The 20,612-nt window shown below is 48.5% G+C and overlaps 7 protein-coding genes and 1 non-coding gene across 8 annotated transcripts; 7 read left to right on the top strand and 1 right to left on the bottom strand.

The window, feature by feature from the left end:
• Nucleotides 1-1,812: 1,812 nt before the first annotated feature.
• On the top strand, nucleotides 1,813-2,530 carry BKA67DRAFT_657304 (uncharacterized protein; the record flags this gene model as incomplete). Its single annotated transcript, XM_046107089.1, has 3 exons — nucleotides 1,813-1,839; nucleotides 2,048-2,409; nucleotides 2,467-2,530. The coding sequence occupies 3 exons, from the start codon at nucleotides 1,813-1,815 to the stop codon at nucleotides 2,528-2,530; spliced, it is 453 nt and encodes a 150-aa protein (XP_045959622.1).
• Nucleotides 2,531-4,065: 1,535 nt separating this feature from the next.
• On the top strand, nucleotides 4,066-5,457 carry BKA67DRAFT_234514 (uncharacterized protein). Its single transcript, XM_046095651.1, has one exon. It carries the CDS (start codon nucleotides 4,308-4,310, stop codon nucleotides 5,373-5,375), a length of 1,068 nt encoding a protein of 355 aa, XP_045959621.1. The 5' UTR covers nucleotides 4,066-4,307; the 3' UTR covers nucleotides 5,376-5,457.
• Nucleotides 5,458-6,379: 922 nt separating this feature from the next.
• Nucleotides 6,380-7,786, top strand: BKA67DRAFT_560432 (checkpoint protein Hus1/Mec3). Its single transcript, XM_046102457.1, has 2 exons — nucleotides 6,380-7,368; nucleotides 7,416-7,786. Exons 1-2 carry the CDS (start codon nucleotides 6,397-6,399, stop codon nucleotides 7,440-7,442), a joined length of 999 nt encoding a protein of 332 aa, XP_045959620.1. The 5' UTR covers nucleotides 6,380-6,396; the 3' UTR covers nucleotides 7,443-7,786.
• Nucleotides 7,787-10,271: 2,485 nt separating this feature from the next.
• Nucleotides 10,272-10,994, top strand: BKA67DRAFT_534284 (uncharacterized protein; the record flags this gene model as incomplete). The annotated part of the gene is made up of 1 exon (XM_046099842.1): nucleotides 10,272-10,994. The coding sequence occupies one exon, from the start codon at nucleotides 10,272-10,274 to the stop codon at nucleotides 10,992-10,994; it is 723 nt and encodes a 240-aa protein (XP_045959619.1).
• A 634-nt stretch (nucleotides 10,995-11,628) lies between these two features.
• Nucleotides 11,629-11,727, top strand: BKA67DRAFT_t85. The gene has a single exon. It is a non-coding gene; the product is annotated as a tRNA-Asp (tRNA).
• A 783-nt stretch (nucleotides 11,728-12,510) lies between these two features.
• On the top strand, nucleotides 12,511-13,463 carry BKA67DRAFT_560430 (uncharacterized protein). The gene has a single exon (XM_046102456.1). The coding sequence runs from the start codon at nucleotides 12,702-12,704 to the stop codon at nucleotides 13,284-13,286; it is 585 nt and encodes a 194-aa protein (XP_045959618.1). The 5' UTR covers nucleotides 12,511-12,701; the 3' UTR covers nucleotides 13,287-13,463.
• A 788-nt stretch (nucleotides 13,464-14,251) lies between these two features.
• Nucleotides 14,252-15,484, top strand: BKA67DRAFT_591756 (oxidoreductase; the record flags this gene model as incomplete). The annotated part of the gene is made up of 1 exon (XM_046104756.1): nucleotides 14,252-15,484. The coding sequence occupies one exon, from the start codon at nucleotides 14,252-14,254 to the stop codon at nucleotides 15,482-15,484; it is 1,233 nt and encodes a 410-aa protein (XP_045959617.1).
• A 796-nt stretch (nucleotides 15,485-16,280) lies between these two features.
• Nucleotides 16,281-20,338, bottom strand: BKA67DRAFT_560428 (heme peroxidase). Its single transcript, XM_046102455.1, has 4 exons — nucleotides 19,131-20,338; nucleotides 18,511-19,077; nucleotides 17,096-18,405; nucleotides 16,281-17,054 (listed from the first exon to the last, which is right to left on the bottom strand). The coding sequence occupies exons 1-4, from the start codon at nucleotides 20,018-20,020 to the stop codon at nucleotides 16,663-16,665; spliced, it is 3,159 nt and encodes a 1,052-aa protein (XP_045959616.1). The 5' UTR covers nucleotides 20,021-20,338; the 3' UTR covers nucleotides 16,281-16,662.
• Nucleotides 20,339-20,612: the final 274 nt, after the last annotated feature.

Genomic DNA, 20,612 nt, shown 5'->3' with positions numbered 1-20,612 from the left:
ATGAAGCAAAAGCCGTTTAGCATTGGTTCTGGGGATCTTCCCGCGTGCGCTGGTGCTTTGTATGGAGACACCGAGTCGTCAAAAGAGCCATCGAGGACACAGGTTCTGCATTGTTGGATGGATCATGGGTATTCTGGCCGGCGGGCAAGGGAAGGGGACCCCGGACATACATTAATAATAAGAGAGGTATGGATAGGTAGAATTCATACTGTAATACACGTCTCGATGTTAGGTAGCGTGCATGCTAGCGGCGAGAGCGCTGCAGGAACAGCTTCGAGAATGAAACGGTTGAAAGTGTGCCGTGTCAACATTTACAAACAACAAAGAGAGACGGGAAGAAAGGTGTTGGGCCCGACCAAGCGTCCGTTTCTCCAAACCTCCCGCAATGCCAGAGATGACGATCAAAGACCTTCAAAAGGCTTACTTACGGTAATGAATAAAGTCATGCGACTTGCGCCAATGTTCATGTTGTACACCACCAGACAGTCAAGCCAAATATTCGATAGGCGCTAAAAGAAAATACCTTGGCCAAAAGCGGACTGACTCAAAGGGTCTCCACGGCCCTTTTTTCTAGGTCTTGTAGGTCTTGACCGGCTGATTGGTTCCGACCTATCTTTAGACCACAACCTGATCTGTCGACCGCGCCAATGACCGGCCAATTCGTTTTCCAAACCACGGATATCTTGTAATTAACACAAATAGCAGATGGTCGTTGATTTCTTGTACAGACCCAGACTTTCAGCTATTAGGACCTGCTTGTGTTCTTTGTTCGACAACGCTGCTACGCGGCTTTGCAGGGGGGGCTTTTTTTTAATTTATTTAAAAAAAAATTTAATTTTTTTTATTCCTTTTAATGCCTTTTTTTTTTTTTTTTCTCTTAACAGTGGTGGGGTGATTCGGCAAATATCATGAAACTCCAACGGGGAGCCCCTGGATGCACATTTGACACATTCGGGAAACGCGCAACGACCGAACAAAGCCCACCAGAACCGATTTGTGCTTCTACTTGCAAGGGTCTCTCGTTCAGTCCTATCATTTTCTCCAGACTGGAGTGTCTGACCGCTTGACCAAACTGGCAGAAGCTGGGGAAGAGGTTACCCTGTACGTTGACGCAACGGGGCACTGTGTGGTTCAGGAGTGCCTGGGCAGAGACCCAACTATTGCTCTGCTGCAGTACATATACCCAACACGATAAAGGGCCATTTTGATGTTCAGTCATTGGTTCGCCATTGGCGAGATGCAATACACATTCTCCAAGTGAAAGGCTCCACACTTCCAGGTCTTGAGTGTTATTGTGTAGACTTAGGCCCCAGATCTCATCAACGAGCCCCTATTCCTGTCACTTGATTATCCACTTCTTTGCTAGACTAGGTCAGGAGGATTTGGTCAAATAACCGTCCTTGACGCGCTGTCGTCAGAGTGGCCTACTGCGTGCAAACGGGGGTGCGTAGCGCGGGCTTCCGCTAGAGAGGGCGCCATTGACCCCAATGACGCGGCATTAGTGGCCTTCTGGAATTACCAGAAGTCGCGATTCATTCTGAAGTCGGAAGTTTCACTCTCAGTGCCAAATCCTAACTCTGCTTACCTTTAGCCTCGCTGTCCATTGCTACATGAGCGGTCTGGGCATATATTTCTGCCGTGTGTTGGGTAATACGTAACCTCTTGTCGAACAACACTCCCGGGCTTGTTTGGGGGCGCCACGGCGGACTCGTCTTTTATTCCTCAACGTGGACATTTGATCTTTGGCGACCACACCGTAATGTCTTCACATCACAACAGGTAGCCACGATTTGTTGGACTACTATTTGCAAAATGGGTTCTACACTGTCAGCCGTCAAAGTGAGTGAACTTGACTCCTTTGAGACCGTCCAAATGATGAGCAACGATACGTTGCACCCCAGCTCACTCTGGCGCAACTTGCGGTTGCTGCGAAAGCGTTACATCTACTTCTAACTGGAAATCACCGAAAGTCTTGGGGGATCTGTGCATGCTTCGACCTGGATGAATGCGTGTCTTTCTATTTCATGATATGCTAACTGTTGCTCAGACGCTGATAGTTCCTGCCGTAATCTCCCTTATCTTATTTATCGTTTGTTCCTACATCCTTGTTCCGCTCTGGCGACAGTACCGTCAGCGATACAGTCAGTACCTACCTCTCGAAACGATATCGAATCAGACCTCGTCATTTCGAGTCCGGGCACAGCACGCGATTGCCAAATGGCTCATTCCGGCACGGTGGCGACAGAGTTTACATGGGCGTCTTGTCACTGCCGAAGGCTCCGATGCTGGCTTTGATTCCGATGATGGGGAGGAGCTCGGAGACGTCGATGATGATCGTAGACATGCGCTTAGCTTGGATACAAGCGGACGGATAGAGCATACGGATACTAATAGAAGGCTCAGCAGAGAGTAAGTCGTACACCGCTCGTGGTTCACACGACAGTTAGGATACTGATCGCTCGATAGCTTGGAAGAGGGGTTCATGGATGACAGCGACGAAGAAGGGGACAACCGAGACAGAAATCGGTAAAAAAAAATTTAATGCATATGACATGAAGCACATGGCTACTGTGTCCAACGCTCGCAATCCCGTCGGTCCACAGCAACGAATGGTCTTATGGCTCGCATAATCACCTGAAATCATGACGAGCCAACAGGATATTACGACCAACGATAAGCATTTCTCGGTATGCTGCGCTCACTTACGAAGTCTTCGAGTGCAGTGCCTTGTCTCATGAACATGGGCATTGGCTTAATTGAGGCCATTTCAATATTCAATCTTGATTGAGTGTCTATATATTAATAGGTTATCACCCAATCGAGACAACTTCCCATATGGAGCGGCCGGGTATGAAATTCCGTTTGAGGTCGCGCAGGAAGAAGCAGGCTGAACGAGAGGCCGGCTCGATGGCGAAAATATAAGTTCTGGCGATCTGAGCACTCGCGGTATATTTTACTGTCCAATCTACGCATGTATCTTCCAGTCTGCCTACAGTGCTCAATTTACCTTAACTTGCTTAAGGTGTTTGAACTAGTCAAGGAGGACGTTTGGCTCCAATGGCAATTTGCTAGGAGGTAGTTCCGATCTAATGTTCTAGATGCGACGTGCAACCTTGGGCTAGCTCGAGCTTATATATCTGTTGGAATGCGCGATGATGTACTCACGACACGACCGCCACGGATTCAAACTCTAAGTTGGGACGCCAAATGTATGGTGTCGTTTACCTGGCTGTGGTAATAGATTTCGGCCTGCCATCTCCACTCGTACCAAGACCGCTACCAGACCACAGCATCAGGTCCAAATAAGATGATCCATTACACAATCATCAAGTGTGACTAGAGTCGTGACAACAATTGCTGTTCTCGTGATACGTTGGACCCACTTACAATGGCTTCACATGATACAAGGAGATAAGGTACTTACTTACCACGCGAGGCTGATCTGAAGGCGTCGAAATTACTTACTGTTCGCAGAGGTGCATTCCTTTCCCCTCACCCCAAAAGTAAGCTCTACCGCATGCCAATCTACTTTTAGAGTCGATTGTCTCGCGGTTGGCTGCTCACGTACCTTGAAAGCCGCACGCACACGAGTAATGCACGTTTACGGCAATCGTACATAGTTCCTTAGATGAGAAGAGATCTTCCTCTATTATATCGCTGCTGTTAGATCTCATCACCATCATCGGGCCACATTGTTTTAATCCCCTTGATGTCTGTCGGCGTTCTGTAACCAACGAGCAAGTAGAATTCCTGCCTCGCAACCAATCGTTGGCCCACTCGGGAACATGAATAAGTTCTTTGCGGCCTAAGGTTGTCACTTGCATTACGAGGCTTGCTCCTCGAGTCACTGATCGAATCGACGTCAACACACGTATGCAGATGAGCTCATTCTCCCAACAAGCATTCGTTCGTCCAACAGTGCACTTCTTCCCATCTTTTATTTTTTATTTTATGTTAATTCATGTGCGACCGTCCGTTACCGGGCGTTCAACACTACTCATTGCAGTTCATATCTATTGATTATCAGTGCCTACCTAGAATTATTCTGGATCATCGGCAGTTCTTATCCTGCTCGTCACGAGGGAAAAGCTACCCTGCATATGCTACCCCTCCAACCTGGGTCGTACATGGCACTTACAACCCACCTGTAGACCAACCAAGCTTTATCACGAGGCGCCTCTTGATACTCCGAATTACAGCTTGCTTATCGCAGGGCTCGGATCCGAAATCTACCTGAAATATACGACTTGTCCCCAGAAAGAACTGTGGAAAAGGTGAATGCGCACAACTGGGAGCTTCTGCAGTTGATGACGGTGCTTATATTCCGCCTGATCTTGTGGCACCTCTATCTTGTCCGGAGTCTCATCTTCGCACTTTTCGGCCTCTTCATCCGGTTATATAGAAGGTGGAACTTTGCGACCATGCGGGCTCGTAAGCTTGTCAGTTTGCCCATGAAGCTTCCTCTGAAGCTCCTACACAAGCTTGCGCCCCATCTAAGACGATCGCGTATCGACGGAGCCGCTGTCAACCCTCCGAGCATCAGATTCGAAATGCTGGATGAGAAAGCCACACTAAGAAAAGACTCACCTCCACCGCTGGAGGAGTGCCCGATCTGCCAGGACCCCGTCGGTGTACCTAATCCAGAAGGCACGGTCGAGTCATGGACTTCACTTCACTGCAGCCACAAATTCGGTACTATCTGTATCCAAACCTGGCTGCAAGACTCCTTAGATCGCGACGACCCTCACAATCCTAACCCGACGTGTCCCATCTGCCGCGATGTTGCGAAGCACCCGAGCTGCGGACATCCTGTCTGTATAGTCCCGACCTTCGAGATGCAGTGGAATGCATGGCAGCAGTATCATACGGCTGCAATGGCCGACGCTACTTTTGTAAACTTCAGCAGACCTCCGGTTCGGCAACGCAACCGGCTTCAGCGCCGTGAAGGCCATCCGAGTAGACCCTCTTTCACACCCCCGAAGCGAAAAGCTGACACGGTTGGCGAGTGTAGCGTCTGTGCTGAAGCTTCCAAGAAGAAGGAGATGGAGAAACGAATCTTGAGCTTTGTGCAGCCACAGCAGGAGACGCAGTCCGAGTTCCAGGAAGAGCTGGAGATGGGAATGCCATCTATCACAAGGAAAAGCGCCGTACTACACATGAGACGAGGCCATATGAGCAGAAGAAACGGAGAACCATCACGTGTATCAACAAACACAAGCCCAAGTCCGAGTCCCAGCCCGACGGACGACGAAGAGCTCCATATCCACCGTGTGGTGTGCAATACGCCCCCGCCACGCATTCCCACCCCCGTGCCTATGGGTGCTTCCGGAAGCAGTCTGCTGGTGGGGACACGTCGCGTTAGCACCGCCTTCTGAAGGTTGTCGGACTGGTGGCTTTTGGAGGAGAGAATTATGGACGAGGAGTCTGGATATTTCGAGGAGTAAGGGTGTATTTGGATTTGCTTTATACAGGACAAGTCGATGACTAGGTTTCAGCGGGTGGCTATAACAGAATCTGGGCTGTGCAATTTTGCATCGGAATGCTACTTATACCACGTTTCTCATGTATTCTGGAACGCAGAGCGGCGGTATGGCCTAGGTATGGATTGGACTCTAGAGGAGTGGTCAACAGACAAATTGGTTACTTGATACCCCATCTGGCAGGGCTGATAAATCTGCAACGGTTTGGCATAATGACAACTGCTACACAACTGTCTTCTCCAACGGTCAAAACCGCAGGACTGCTTCTTGCATCGTATCGGTGCGTCTCCTCCATCCTGTCATGTTTAGTATGTACTTCATGTTGGAGGAAGCACGGCCTCTCGACAAGCATCCTAACCTAGAGCGAACAGCTGCAGTGGAGCCACCCTAGCTTGAATCGCTAACCTTACATAATATGTGCTGTAAGTGTACTGTGCTTAAAAGCTGCCCAGCCCACATGCGCTACTCCGCATCGACAGGGGTCACTCCCAGTGCTCTGGAGCTAATGTGACGCTACGGACGACCTTGAACTCGAACTACAGTGGATAAGATAGATATGCCATAGGCGGGACATTCGCTGACGTCGACCGGTCTTCATGAGCAACTCACTTGTCGTGAAGATGCCCCAAATTGAAAGTCGCGTCTCATTCGTACACTATTCCAACTCTTTCCCCCAAGCGCGTCAGGTGAACCCCTCCATTTGTCACCCTTCGTGACCGACGATGAGGTTCAAGACGAATCTCAAGAATGTTCGTACATTCTCAAGTGAGACTGAACTTTCTTGTCGCAGAGGCGAGATGGACTGACGCTATTCAGAGCTCACGGCGGCGCTCTCGTCTCTCGAGAAGATCGCCTGGATGCGCCTCGACGACGACACTGTTCGCTTCACCGTCATTCCCGACCAGGGATCGCAAGTATGGGCGTAAGTCTTGCAGGCATTCGTATCTCCCCTGTATGGCTGCCTCAGTTTTCTGACTTCATGTCGTTGTCTAGCTCTCTTTCCATGGACCACATCTTCGACTCGTACCAGCTCCAGTCCGCCGAGCCCTCCAATACCATCAACCTCGAGCTGCCATTGCTGCCTCTGCAGCGCGCCCTCAAATCTGCAGCCAACGGAACGTCAGCTTCTCTGCGTCTGACCAAGAAAGACGGCATTCCCCTGCTATCCATGACCATCACCACCTCAACCACCAGCAAGAACGACGGCGGCCCTTCGCGCTTCGGACATAACAAACGAAACCCCCTCAATGCGCAAGGCGTCCTTGACGGCGACGACGATGACGGCATCTTCAACATCGAGCCGTTGGAGACCCATCTCAACCGCGAGCGCGAGAAGATCATCACCCAAGACATCCCCGTTCGTGTCCTGCACCCTGAGCATGTGGAGATGATCATGCAGCCCAAGGTTCGCGAGCCAGATGTGCATATCCAGCTGCCGCCCCTGATGTCTCTCAAGGCCATTTCAGACCGTTTCACCAAGCTCGCAGTTGCGGCACGCGTGGGATCGGGAACCAATGCCAACAACAGTACTATCTCATCCTACTCGCCTAAGCTGGAAATCGCCGCGAACATGCACGGAAGCCTGAGATTAAGCCTCAACACAGATACTCTTGATGTCGCGAGCCAATGGGATAATCTAGAGAATCCCGAGTTGGATCCTCGTCAGCTTGGTTGCCCGATTGAGGAGCATCCTTCAACCAAGTTTCGTGAGGAGGGCCCAGATAAGTGGGCGACTGTTCGTGTCGATGGTAAGGACTGGAGTAAGGTGCTCAGTGTCGGACGGTTGGAGGGAAGAGTCATTGCGTGTTTTGCGGACGAGCATGCGTTGATTTTGTATGTATACGTGCCGCAGTATGATGATGTGGGTGCCGAGGATAGTGTTGTGACGGTACGTGACCCTTCCTCTTTTATAGATCGTGCGCTAACAACTTCAAGTACTACGTTTCCTCGTATAGCGTGTGATGAACAGCTGGCAGTCATGCCAATTGTCATCAAAGCTTCAACTAAATTATCAGCTATGCGTTTGTTACACGACATCATGAATCACAAGAGATTACAGGATTACGATACCGCATTGCAAGGCGTTCGATCATAGACATTACCTGGGCGTCAGTAGATGCGAATAAATTGTGGACATTCCAAGGATTGCGACCTTAAAACCAATAACAATACCGTTCAGAATAGCAGATCGAGGCTGGGTTTCTGATATGATAGGTATACTCGTTATATTTCCCAAAGCATGGAGAGATAGTACAAAGCTCCGCCACGTTGTGGAACTCAATTAAGCACTTATAAATTCCCGCAAATCGCTTTAGTCTCTATCAACACGTAGCCTCCATATCGAACCCCCAAAGTGGTCAATCATGAACACCAATCTCACAATATACACCCTCCTGATAGTCCGAGCTCTGCACAACTTCGAAGTAGTGTTTTCCGAAGTTATTTACCGATGAACATTCCAATTGAGTAGTCAGCAGTCCCACTATCTTCAGCAGCTCGTCATCGTGCCCCCAGATATCCAGCTGTGATCCCAAGTGCCTTCTATCCCACCACGCAAGAGGTAGGGAGTGTAGATTAAACCCCTCAGCGTCATATTGCCTTGATGGTATATAGGTGTATCTAACAGTCTGACACGTAATTTCTAATGCATATGTGGCTTTGTGAATTTTTGGTTTGGTAGTTTGCACTCTAGCATGTGGAGAATGTCTCACCAAGGCACTTAATTTCAAGAAATTCAGACTATATCCCTTAAGCTAACCTTCGGATCACATGGGTTGAGACTCTTACATTTCCTTAATAAAGGTCCAATAATATAGCTGTGTAGCTATTATCGGGCAAACGCAGCTTTGTATCGCTAATCTACTGAATAGCATATCTTTATCTATACATGACAAGATACTCACAGAGATCAGTGATGCGTGCCACCTTTTCCTAGTATTTCTTCTCCGCGTAATATTTATTTCGAAACAATCATTATGCACGACTATTACATCGTTGATAATAACATTTGTAATGAGATCTAGTCCAACATCCTCCCCAGACAGCACATGTGTAATTGAGTATCAGTACCTAACTATCCAGCTCTAGCATCTTCAGCTCAAAGATTATGACTTTATGCCCCTGTCATAGATCATGTCTGGGCAACCTCTTCCGTAAGTGCTCGGTAGACCCGCAAGAGTAACGCTTTTTGGACTCGGTTGCCTCAGCAGTCTCGGTGTGAGGCCGTGCATTCCCGGCAGCCCGTTCAGTCTTCTGGCCCGTTCGAGTCCCGGCCGCTGGCTTCTTCGTCTTGAGGTCCTCCTGACGGTAGGCCTCCTGGCCTTGTCGCGGCGCAGAGGACTTTCTAGAGAAATTGTCCTGGCTTTTGCACTTCAAAAAGTGAGCCTTGGACTTTCGGCTCTGGCTCCTTCACGGCCCTTGGCGCGACTACGTTCCAGCCTGACTCCAGTAGGGGGCAGTCTCGCGTGAGATGCTCGGTGCTTGAGCACTCGAGGCACTGCTTTGGCTGGGCGCAGTCCTTCAACATGTGTTCGGAGGGCTTGCAGTTGAGGCATCGCTTTGGCTCCGGGCAGTAGCTCCCGATGTACTTAAATGACCCACAGTCATCACGGTTCTTGGGCCCGGCTGAAGTTTTTGGTGTGGCTTTGCTGCTGATCTGTACAGTGGACTTGGACCCGGTGGGAGCGATCACAATAGCAGGCAACATTCTCTTTTTGTGTGACTTACTTCTCTTTGCTCGGGGGTTGAATGATACTGCTGATGCTAACTTTTCTAGGTTACGATTACATGCTAGTAGATGGGCCGGTGTATGTAGACATTCTAGCACAGTAAATAAGAGTGATGGCCGCTGTATGAATAAGCATGTGTGAGAACATTACAAATGATCACACCTTTCAGTATGGAACATGTCTCCTTGTGGCTTCCGATGATGTTTGTATGATGGCATCAAGAATGGAAGGGATGGCCAGATTCTCATTGTCTCTTCGTCGTAAATGAAATTCTCTTCGCAATGTTTTGTCCAGGACCGTTCTGCTGGAATCCGTCTGTCTTTATTCTTTGCTGGTCTATTTCGTATTTCTTTTCTTTTATGCCCCCTTTTTGAAGTAAAAAGAAAACAGAAAATAAACCCCGCTCGATTATCTGGCCTTGAGGTCCGCGCGTCTGAGGCACAATGTTGGGATGACCATGTGTAATAATCGTACAACCTCGCATGACCAATCATTATTCATTATGGACCGATTTGAACGCGCTTCGTTGTGACGGGTCTCGACTACCTGTAACGCAGCGCTGACATTGTGCTACTGTAGGACCGGAAGGTGATAACAATTTCAAAATAAATTAGGTTGCTGGTCTCCTGACACTCTCAAGTCTACATATCAACGGCTGTACCATCATTACCCGATATCTGTTTAACCACATCTGAAACGCGTGCTGCATCTCGCCGTTGTCACTCCTCCGATTGACTCCGAACGCGCGCGAGGAGCGTTCGGTCCAGACGTGATGCAGTAGCACACTCCATATTCCACTTTTTGCTTTATATATAAATATTATATATGTTTAGTCTAGGCGCCGCAATTGTCATCCTCTTTTTTTTATTTATTCTTTTAGCTATATCAAGTGCCCCAGTGCACCAACACCAGACATATTTCATGCTTAGGAGTAATACGCCTACGTTTCAAGGCGAAGTCAATCAAAACAAACCCCTTCCAGCAAAGAAGTGTGGCGACTCTTGAAGAGAGCAGGATTACGGGACCATAGTTCAATCCTAAGGCGGTGAAAGAACTTGGTAAGATGCACCTAAGCAATGATGTTCATCCTGATGCGCCACCATCATACGAGAGTCTTTACGGTAGAGGCGGCCAGTACCAAACGTCCCAAGCCTGGGCGACAGAGAGAGCAGAACCTCCACTACCTGCTCGGCCAAGACAAAACACATATACGCGAAACCAGGGTGAAGCGGTCATAGAGATAACCCTGCATCCCGAGCCTCTAGTCCACCAACGACGACACCAGCCATGGTTTGGCAATCTTCGGGTGAAATGCGACCATGTGCGGCGTGTCATGTACGATGGTTTCCACTGGAAACCTTCCAATATCGTAAGATCCGAGAGCTACTATGAATCCGGTATTAGGGATCCACCCTCTTACCTTCAGCAATCGTACGGAACTATAAGAGACTGGAACCCTGGATGGACGGAGGCGCGGCATTTTATAATGAGGGATTTGAAACACGAGCCACCGCATTGGGTTGCGAAGCTAAGTGTGTACGCGAAGGCTGTTGATATCCTAGAGGTGGCGGAACTAGAGGGACTGAGGGTCGAGAATATGGTCGGTATGCGTGGATACGGCCGCTTTGGGGAGACACTATATCGTTTTGATTCACGTGAGCCATTGTCAGGCAAGAACAACGTGTATATACATGAGGGCTACTTGATCTTTGGTCCTCGGCTGCCTTTTGCGAATGACATACTTAAGAAGGCAACGAAGCAGGTTGTAAGAGGACTGGTTCGTTAGTAAGGCCAAAAGAGGTGAAACAGTATGATGGTCGGGATAAATCACGATGACTCGCCGCAGTGGTCGGTGCAAGGCTTTTGCACCAGCTCATGATGGTGTTAAGTCAAAAACGTTATGGTCTAGAAAAATGTTGCTATCCTACATATTCGCTTACATAGGTTGTCAAAGGTCGGACAGCCTAACAAGACACGGTTCTTAAACCTACCTCGACCGTAAAAAAGCCCAAGGTATGCCCCTGGTAGTTCGTTCTCGATCGTTTGTCGCTTACACGGCAACGATAAGCAGAACAATCGGAGTCCTGTCGCTGTCGACCACAGTCACTTAGCACAGTCATTGAGAAATCAAACAACCATTGCACACATTACTTGGAAGTGTCGGCCACGCATCTTCAAGGCTTCAAATTTAGTTGAATTCCTCAAGAGGTGACGACTCTCGCACTCTGCACATCTCATCATAGTTACATCTGAGCCAAATTTGCCGCTAACGATAGCGGCAGAGTTCGTGGCCAACCATAGTCCCACCTTTTTGAGAGCCATCCTCAGCTTGTTGCAAGAGAAGTGGACCTACTGAAAAGTCTGTTCAATTTAGACCACGTTGAACCAACATACTAACATCTGAAATCACAATCATCTCATCTTGGTTAGTATAGTGGTCAGTATGCCAGCTTGTCACTAGATCACTAGATCTGCCTGTACGAGCGCTGGAGACCCGGGTTCAATTCCCGGACCGAGAGGATATCGTTCGATTGTCATTATCTTTTTGACCTCATGGGGTCGAGCTTGATGTTTTGTGGTATCTTGCGGCTATGTCGCGCAACGCGATTTGTTTATGACCTCCAGTGAGGGTACATAGAATGAGACCTGTGTCTAGTTGGAGGGTTGTGGGGTAATGCTGGTAAAATGAGCGAGCATAAGATGGGGCGAAGTAATACTGCATGTAATACATAAAATAAAATAAAATTTGTAAAATAAAATCACAAGTGCGGCATCAGTTGGAAATATTGCCCAACACGTAACTTGTGAGATTTGTTGAATTGCTTGAGTTGTCTGCTGACGAGCTGCATGAAGTCTTCCTCGCGGCCTTGGCAGAGATAAGTCAACGTGAAGGTCGGGCGAGTCTAGGACATGAGATTCGTAGGACAGGGTAGTTAGCTCGTATGGGGGCATAGCTCAGCTCACGGAATGGTAGTGCTGATATCAGCACCCAAGTGTTTACTCCGGCTTATCGGAAAACTTGAAAGAAGCGGCCGTGCCTGCGCCGACAGAAGATGTCCGGCCACTGAGGCGAAGCGATGCTAAGCGCAAAAAGACTACTGTAAATGGCATGTCTTCGATCTTCTGTCCAATGACAATTCATGCCAAGAGCTTTTGGTCTGATCGATGTGAGCTAGCCAATTGGGCACAGAAATAACTAAGGTTGAGCTGGCGATGAGGCTTGTAAGCCATTTGGGGCTGAAGAGCTTGATAAGTGTCTGCAAAAATAGAATGCCATGATAGCTTCATATAAGCTTAGGTATGATAGACAAGCCCATGTCTCTACGAACAGTGTATATAATGCCTTGACGATATCTACCATCAGGACATCTTGAAACATCATTCATCACAACAACTTACTCAACAAGCATCAATTTTACCTGTTTAATCCCATCTCTAACCTTCCACTCAATCACTCTAATACATAATCTATCTTTCAAACCCATAAATCAAAATGAAGACCTTCACTGCTGCTGCTCTCCTTATCGCCGCCGTCAGCGCGCGCTCAACTCCTCTCCGCGTCCGCCAGAACGGCGTCGGCAAGTACACGGTCTTGCCAACGCTCCTGGCCTCTCACGATGTCATCGCCGGCGACAACGTCCTCGCTCAGAACACCATCACCGCCCGCAACAATGGGATCGAGACATCAACTCTCTACGAGATCGAATTTCCTGAGTCTGTCTCCGGCCTCACCTGCGAAGCTCACTTCTTCGCTGGCCGCACTACCGACTCCGTCGTCGGGACCGGCGAACTTGACTTCTTCACCACCGGTATCGAGGACTTGGCCGAGCAGGCCAGTGGTAACCTCCGCGACCAGGCTTTGGGCCGCATCAGCTTTGTTGCCATCGGCGAGGACTTTGTCATCGACCCTACGGTCCCTTTCGTCTTTGCCGGTGGATTCCCTTGCCCTACTGGAACATTCGTTATTGAGAGCGCTGCTGTTGGTGACTTTGATGTTGTCACTGTCGGTCAGGACCTCGCTGGTGCTTGGACCCCCGCCAGTGGTAAGCCCAACGGGTTGAGCTTCATCGCCTACTAATTATGGCGATGGTGAACGGAGAACGGTACGGTTTTGATTGGGGCGTTGTTGCATTTGCGAGTTTTTGCTCAGGTTGGGATTTGCATTTTCAGGTTGCGAGCAGCATAGCGATTTGGGTACTGTTTAGGTCATAGTTGGTTCAGCATAAGTCATGAGTTCACTAATACACTCTTGTCGGATATATAGTCTATATCACAGTTTCTTCATTTCGTGAAAGCAGCGCCAAGGTTTTATCCCATCAAAACCCCCTGAATAAAATCATATTCTAACCCGTGTAAAGGTACATAAGTAAAAATCGTAAGGACAGAAGCTGTCAATGAAGTATTGTGGATTAATAAAGATTGGTACGAGTGCCGAGAATCAATGTGCAAAACAATGCAACAGAGCCAATTCATCTGGAGTAAAGTTCGCCAATGGTACTGCCTTTGCTTGAACGAGAGACGAGTTCAAAATTGCATATAACAAATATGAAAACTACAATACCATTTTAGTCGTATGTAATTGATTATTGGATCCAAAGCGGACTTCGATTGCACATAGGAAAGCATGATGGTGACTTACTACAAGCCATCAACTAAAGTATGCAACGATCATCTAGGGTTACATGGCCATCATTAATATTTCAAGTCTATATTGCCGGATTCTACTGACGTAGAAGACTAGGCAAATTGGTGCGTTAAAATCCGACACGGCTTTTGAGACTCGTCAAATTCCGAAGTAGTCCGAAAGCGTATACACTCAAGTCATCCAACCATATAAGTTAACCAAAATCACAACTGAGACCATTTGTATTACTTGGGTCGAGAAAGCAATCATTTAATTGTCTTTGACTTCCCTTGCAGTTGTATGTTCGAGTAAGCACTCAACAGATTGTGCATTGTCAGTGACCGTGTCAACCTGCGATATTCGAGAAAACAAAACTGACGACCACTCTCTTGCCGACAGGTTGGTCATAGAACCTGCCAATGCCGCCTTTGAGAATCCTGATAATTGGGGCCGGCGTAGCTGGTCCCTCCCTGGCTTTTTGGTTGGCGCGTTGCGGCCATCGCATCACCATCACCGAACGTTCGCCTAACCTCCGTGCTTCTGGGGCGCAGATTGACCTTCGGGCACAAGGCATCACCGTGGCACGAATGATGGGATTGATGCCATATATTCAACGTCATCTTGTGGACGAGGCAGGCGTTGCATACCTCGACTCCCGAGGCAGAGTTATTGGAACAATCATGGCTAATCGCTCAGGACGAGGTGCCCAGAGTCTAACTAGTGAATACGAAATCATGAGAGGCGACTTGGTTAACGTCCTATATGATGCCACAAAGAATCTCGATGGTATTGATTATGAATTTGGGAAGACTGTCGAGAGATTCGTGCAAGAAGGAGACGGAGTCAAGGTCTGGTACGACGACAAAACCACCGAGAAGTTCGATGTTCTAGTTGGAGCAGATGGACAGGGAAGCAGAACACGCAAGTCCATGCAGAAAAACTCAAACAATGAAGATTCAGTAAGAAGATTAGGTGTCTACTTGGCTTATTGGAATATCTCAAGGACGAAGACCGACAGCAACATACGGCAGATGTACATAGCACCAAGCCGTTGGATCTTTTGCCGAAGCCATAGCGAAACAGATACGCAGGCGTATTTCTTCTTCCGAGACGACTCTGACGAGGCAAAGAGTATGACTAGAGCCCCAGAGGAAGAGCAGAAGCAGTTCTGGACCAAGAATTTCCAAGGCTTGGGATGGCAGACGGAAAGATTTATCGATGGCATGAAAACCACATCAGACTTCTACTGTCAGGAAGCCGCACAAATCAAGACGAATACATGGTCGCAAGGTCGCGTGGTACTTCTTGGCGATGCGGCGCATTGCGCGTCCCCACTGACTGGGATGGGGACAACCGGCGCGTTTGTTGGTGCTTACGTGCTCGCTGGCGAGATTACTCGTCACAGTCAAAACCTGGACTTGGCTTTCGCCAACTACGACAGAATCCTTCGCCCGTTTGTTGATGAAATTCAAAAGTTGAAGCCCCTCCAGATCAACATCGGGTTCCCAACAACGCAACTAGGCGTATCATTGTTACACGCCTTTGTACGATTGATATGTTGGCTCCGCTTGCCATATATCATCGCAAGGTTGTTCAGCGAGGTCAAAGGTGGTTGGGAACTTCCTGTCTACGCTGAGCTGATCTCAAAATGAATCGCTCGGTTGCCACTCCACAAGTTCTGATGCTGGACAATATCGTATTATCGTGATGGCGTGCGGAACGGATGTAATTCTAGAGTTCACTGAAAAGTCAGCTATGTATCTGTAAATTCAATGAATACACTCCCCGCCCAAACACAAGAGTGCACAATATTCTCGTCAACATTCGCCGCGAATCATCGGCTTCATCAGCCTTACTGCTTTTTAAATGCCTGCCCACTAAGTACATCGAAAACCCTTTTGAAAGGATTTACTGTAATGACAACTAAGCGTGACTCGTCTGCTTTTGAGTCTCCGGGTAGGGAAGACTTGCAGTATATTCTGGAACACCTGAAACCAGCAGTACGGCCTTCTGTAGTCCATTCGAAGAAATGAAATATGACCGGCGTCACGTCCTTGTCATGATTTGAGGTAAAATTTCCCATTAAACTACATCGAAACCTCGGGTAGGGACACTAATCATCTACTTCATCACGTAGCGGGCACCTCGCTTGTAGTTGAGCCATGTGTTTGTGTCCATGTATACCGAGACAGGAAGACGGAATGTGAGCCGTGCACATTTAGAGCACAGTGAAACCGATGGACAAGAAAATTAGGAGACAATCGTAAACTCTATCACAGTCATCCGAATCACAGTATCTGAGACGCACCTTAACACTGGTGGCTTGCAAGGTTATTTAGTGTCTGCGGGGTGGTATGGTTAAAGTCAGAGTTCAACAAATAATTAGTAAATTTCACTACGTACTATGTACGTACTTGGAAACAACAAGAGGAAATTACGTCATTGCAGACTCATCGTAGACTCTGAAAAAAAAAAACATGGACAGAAGCAGGGCTGACAGGTGCTCTTTTGGCATGTCGTGCGCTGAGACATTTGGAAGACCTCTTCAAGAGGGTGAAATGCTATATGCCATCGCGATTTACTGGTATCGAGCAGTTGCGCGAGACAATTAGTAGTGATCCCTTCATTCTTGGCCTATAATGGTACACCTGCGATACGCATTTGACTAGAACGTAATATCCACACGCGGTACAAACGATCAATAAGCCAAATGTAAATATTCATACTGATTACCTAAGTATAAAAAAGGGAGACAGGCCTCCTAAGCAGCATCAACCTGAACAGCAACTGGAGAATAATGACTATTGTATGGCAGAAGAGTCAGGACATATCAAGCATCGTAGTACAGAGTAAGTGAGGTTGGGATAGGAGACTCCTTCGAACAGGAGTCTAAGTAATGCCTCATTGCGATACCAGCCAGGTCGTGTTCAACAATGGAGAATTTCCCAAGCTTGCCAGGAGCACGCCGAACATTCCTGAGCTTGAACACCTCCCTCAGTGTGGCGGCAAGTGCGGGTGTGATCAGCGCAGCGCCAAAGCAGGAATGCAAGCCATGGCCGAGGAGAATGTAATCCTTCATCGAACGATGTGGGTTGAGCTTATCAGGCTCGGGATATTGTGTCGGATCCATGGCGGCCTTTGATGTGGCGATGAGAACCGTATGTCCAGCCTTGACATGCACGGGCCCACGAGCGCCGTCTTCGATCATGATATCCCTGGTGGCTACACGGGGAGGCCCGGAACGACACCAGCGTGTCGCATACCTTCCATTACGAAGCCGTGAAGCTCGCCATCGGAGTCCTCTGGTTTCATGTGCGCCAACTCGATGATGCGTTCTTTGTACTGCTCGTACCCCGGGCTGAGGAAGAGATCAATAAGCAGAGAAGCTTGCTGCGTGATGTTACCTGCAACAGGTGCTCCTAGGCCAATGCAATCTCCGACAATGTCCCCAATTGGCAACCCCGACTCGTTGAGGGCGTGGTAGAGGCGGTCAGCCTGAGGACCAACCTCAAAAGCGCTACCCTTGGCAAACCAATCCACAGCTTTCTCCTTGATACCTCTTTGCGTCTTCAGATGTGTTTCGAAGATTGGGCGTAGAATGTCGCCCGCTTTCGTGGCTGCTTCTCGAAGCTTCCACTCGTTCACAGGCATGATATTGAAGCTCTGGTACATGAAAAGAATCAGGTACAAGCCAAAGGCTTCAAAGACTGAAATCATTCCCTTCGGCTTCTCTTCAGTCTTCAGTGGGATTGCAAATTTGTCGGCGAGCCATAGGATTGGGGTAATGTTGGTCACATTTTGGACAATGTCGATGCATCTCTTGCCCTTTGACAAGTTCAGGGAGTTCTTCGTAATCAGTTTCCTGACGTTGTTGCTGAAGAAATTAGCCACATTCTTCTCAAAGCCTTCTTCCATGAAAGCCTTGTGCAAAATAGTTGATCGGTCATCGTGCCGTTTGGCGTCATCCCAACCAATCATGAAGTCGTGTCCAGCAGTACAGTTGCGAATTGCATCCTGATACATGACACGAAAGTTATCACGATCTTGGAAGACCTTTTTGCAGCCTTCGTGGGTCTGGATGCTAATAATGTCCATACCACTCTGAGGTCTTTTTGTGTCGTACTTTTCCAGCACACCGTTGCCCTTCAGAATACCTTTTGAAGCTTCTGGAGTATAGAACGGCAGGAGCACGTACGATGAAGTGCCTGTGAATGCTCCAGGGAGACCTCTAAGTAGTAACTTAGGCAGCATTCCGCCATATGCACCAGGAGCGCCGTCCTGGAGTAGTGCAGCCCCCCACTGGGTCAAAGTATTGCTGTTGAGGTCGTAGCTTAGAAATCGATCTCCTCGAACAAGAGAGACGGCATCATCTAGTATACCTCGACCAGTCGTCTGGCCTGGGCAGACACCGCTTCCAGGAATCGCAGGTTTGGTACATTCAGCCATTAGACCAGGGTAGAGCTCCATGTTCTCTATATGGCCATACAACAGCTCAGCCGCCCTGGCAACGGTGGTGTCCTCGTTCCACTCGTCAAAGCTTTCGTAGGGCTTCAAATTCAAATAGCGGCGGAATCTGCGATGTGTATTGTTAGTTCCCGTTCGTGGCTTCTGCGAAAAAAAGGAACAAAAAGAAGGAAAAGAAGAGAGAGAAGCAATGGGGAGAAAAGTTTCGACTTACTCGTTGAGAGTGCAGACATTGAACACTTCTCTTGCCTGCTTTTGGCCTAGAATGTCTACCATCCTAAGACTAGCTGGCGTGCCGCGGGCTCCGAATTCATGAGCAGGCTCTTCGATTGCGTCTTTGATGAGATCTGCGAGCTGCACATCGTTAAAACTGCCGTCAGCCTCACGCTCAAGCCCACCAAAAGTCCATTCCCTGGGCTGAGTTGCCATCAGTCTATGGCCGTGTTCCATCATCACCTTGTAAAACATATCCTCGGTGACGTCGTCGACGGACTTGAGATCGGGAAAAGTGGCTCTCAAGACATCCTCCATCCACTTCCCATCCGCAGCGCTAAGAGCAGCATGCCAATGGTATAGCACTGCGAACTCAACCGAGACAACATTTCCACTGCCGCGCTCAACACGTTGACCGGACTTCTTGATCTCCTTACCAAGGTTGAGATTCCACTCAGAATTGGCCCGTGGGGTATTGAGAATGGCTGAGACATAGTCCTTCAAGACTACAGTTGCGAAGAAACCAACATTGATGTTCCGTGAGATTTGAAATATATTTTCGTCTTGCCTATAGGATTTGTTAACAACTGTCATGGGTAGATTAAATAACGTATCACTCACCATTGCTTGCCCTCATCATCGAGCTCATCCCAGAGTTTGTATTTGCCCTCCTCGTTGACTTGTATCAACGAATTGGCGATGAAGTTGTGATGTCTGGAAAACATAACTAAGACGGCCACCACTGGGGGCGGCATCATCAGGATCCTCTCTGAGGCGATGGAGTCAGGGTAGATCAAGCCATTTTCGTACGTTCGGACGCGCTTCTGCTCGTTTTGGGTATTGCCGTAAAGGGTACTCAGGTCGACATAACTGGAAGTTTCGTTGATGAATGGGTCTTTTCGAGAGGTTTGGAAGCATTCGTGGATAACAACCGTTGCAAAAGCGAAGAACATCCGGTTTAGACCTGATGGGTGCTTACGGAATACACCCTCTTCTCGCCTCATCAAAGAGTCGTAAACTGCCTCGTAGTCTGGCAAGTTGGGGCCTTTAGGTTTCATAGGCGGCACATTGCGAGAATATGGTGACCCAGCTTTTCCCATGTCTGGATGCCATGGGTTATTTCCGCCACCATCATGTCTTCGATATCTCGATGTTGGCCCAGCTGATGTCAATGCCGGATGTGGTAGATCTGCCCATAGCATGGTTATAAACCCATCAGAAATAGCTTCGCTCAAGCCGCTATTCGGAGGCAGTTTCTGGAGCATTTCAACCCCCTTTTCAAGGAGTAATTCTTTGTCGTCTAAAGGGTTTCCAGCCGCCAAGGTGGGCAAGTTATGGGCAATTGTGTGTTTTTCCTTCAGACTCAACCCCATGAGATCAGAGACGACGTTTGTCTTCTCGCCGTTTGTAGCTCCCGCGGCAGCGGCAGCTTGTTCATTGGTTCGGCCATCAGCTGCCTTGCTAGGGCGCCTGTTGATCGTCCCGATGAGTGACTTGAGTCTTCCTGGCATGATATATTAGCAATGACTAATAGTGACTAGACTTCTTAGACCTAGGAAACAGATATTTGCAGAACAAGAATAGAATTTTCCCAGGTAGATGAGAAAATTCATTAAGGCTGCCTAGCTAAGCTGGCCCCTTCCCTCGTTGGCTCGTTACATCATTATGGAAAATGCAACATGAACGTCGGACGGCAGCTGCGCCATGGCTTGGGAGCTACCCCTACCACACAAGAGACGGTTGTCTCTCTGTCAGTTACCGCGAATCGTTCGCACGAGCTGGAATGTTAGCCATGGTCCAATGGGGCTGCTATGATTGGTCGATCGTGGTGATGGTCGCCGATTGCTTTTTTCTCCACCACGGGGCGCTTGCCAGCGGGACGTGCCATGCAGCCTTTAGTGTCACCACCTGTGCAACTATTTTTCAGCCCTCCAATATGATCCCATGTCCAATTGGTCACTGCAGAACCACTTTCGCAGCTATAGAAGCTAAATACTCGCCAATCTAACCTTGCCGCCAGTTAGGGACGGGATTTGCAGCACTAGAATTTGCGAATCAAACACATTCTGGAGGCTTTCAATGGAGACGAGATCGATCGTCGAC

Source organism: Truncatella angustata, assembly GCF_020726525.1.
Source record: "Truncatella angustata strain MPI-SDFR-AT-0073 chromosome Unknown BKA67scaffold_3, whole genome shotgun sequence".
NCBI classification, from domain to species: Eukaryota; Fungi; Ascomycota; class Sordariomycetes; order Amphisphaeriales; family Sporocadaceae; genus Truncatella; species Truncatella angustata.
The sequence above is the reverse complement of the archived record's forward strand: the minus strand, read 5'-3'. Positions and strand labels throughout refer to the sequence as shown.

What these genes read in the sequence shown, in the direction of transcription:
- BKA67DRAFT_234514 (XM_046095651.1), top strand. Translation starts at nt 4,308, where the DNA reads ATGACGGTGCTTATATTCCGCCTGATCTTGTGGCACCTCTATCTTGTC.
- BKA67DRAFT_560432 (XM_046102457.1), top strand. Translation starts at nt 6,397, where the DNA reads ATGGGCGTAAGTCTTGCAGGCATTCGTATCTCCCCTGTATGGCTGCCT. An exon ending in CCGAGGATAGTGTTGTGACG is followed by an intron (nt 7,369 to 7,415) that starts GTACGTGACCCT and finishes AACAACTTCAAG; the next exon opens with TACTACGTTTCCTCGTATAG.
- BKA67DRAFT_560430 (XM_046102456.1), top strand. Translation starts at nt 12,702, where the DNA reads ATGAAGACCTTCACTGCTGCTGCTCTCCTTATCGCCGCCGTCAGCGCG.
- BKA67DRAFT_560428 (XM_046102455.1), bottom strand. Translation starts at nt 20,020, where the DNA reads ATGCCAGGAAGACTCAAGTCACTCATCGGGACGATCAACAGGCGCCCT. An exon ending in GATGATGAGGGCAAGCAATG is followed by an intron (nt 19,078 to 19,130) that starts GTGAGTGATACG and finishes CAAATCCTATAG; the next exon opens with GCAAGACGAAAATATATTTC. An exon ending in TCACGGCTTCGTAATGGAAG is followed by an intron (nt 17,055 to 17,095) that starts GTATGCGACACG and finishes CTCCCCGTGTAG; the next exon opens with CCACCAGGGATATCATGATC.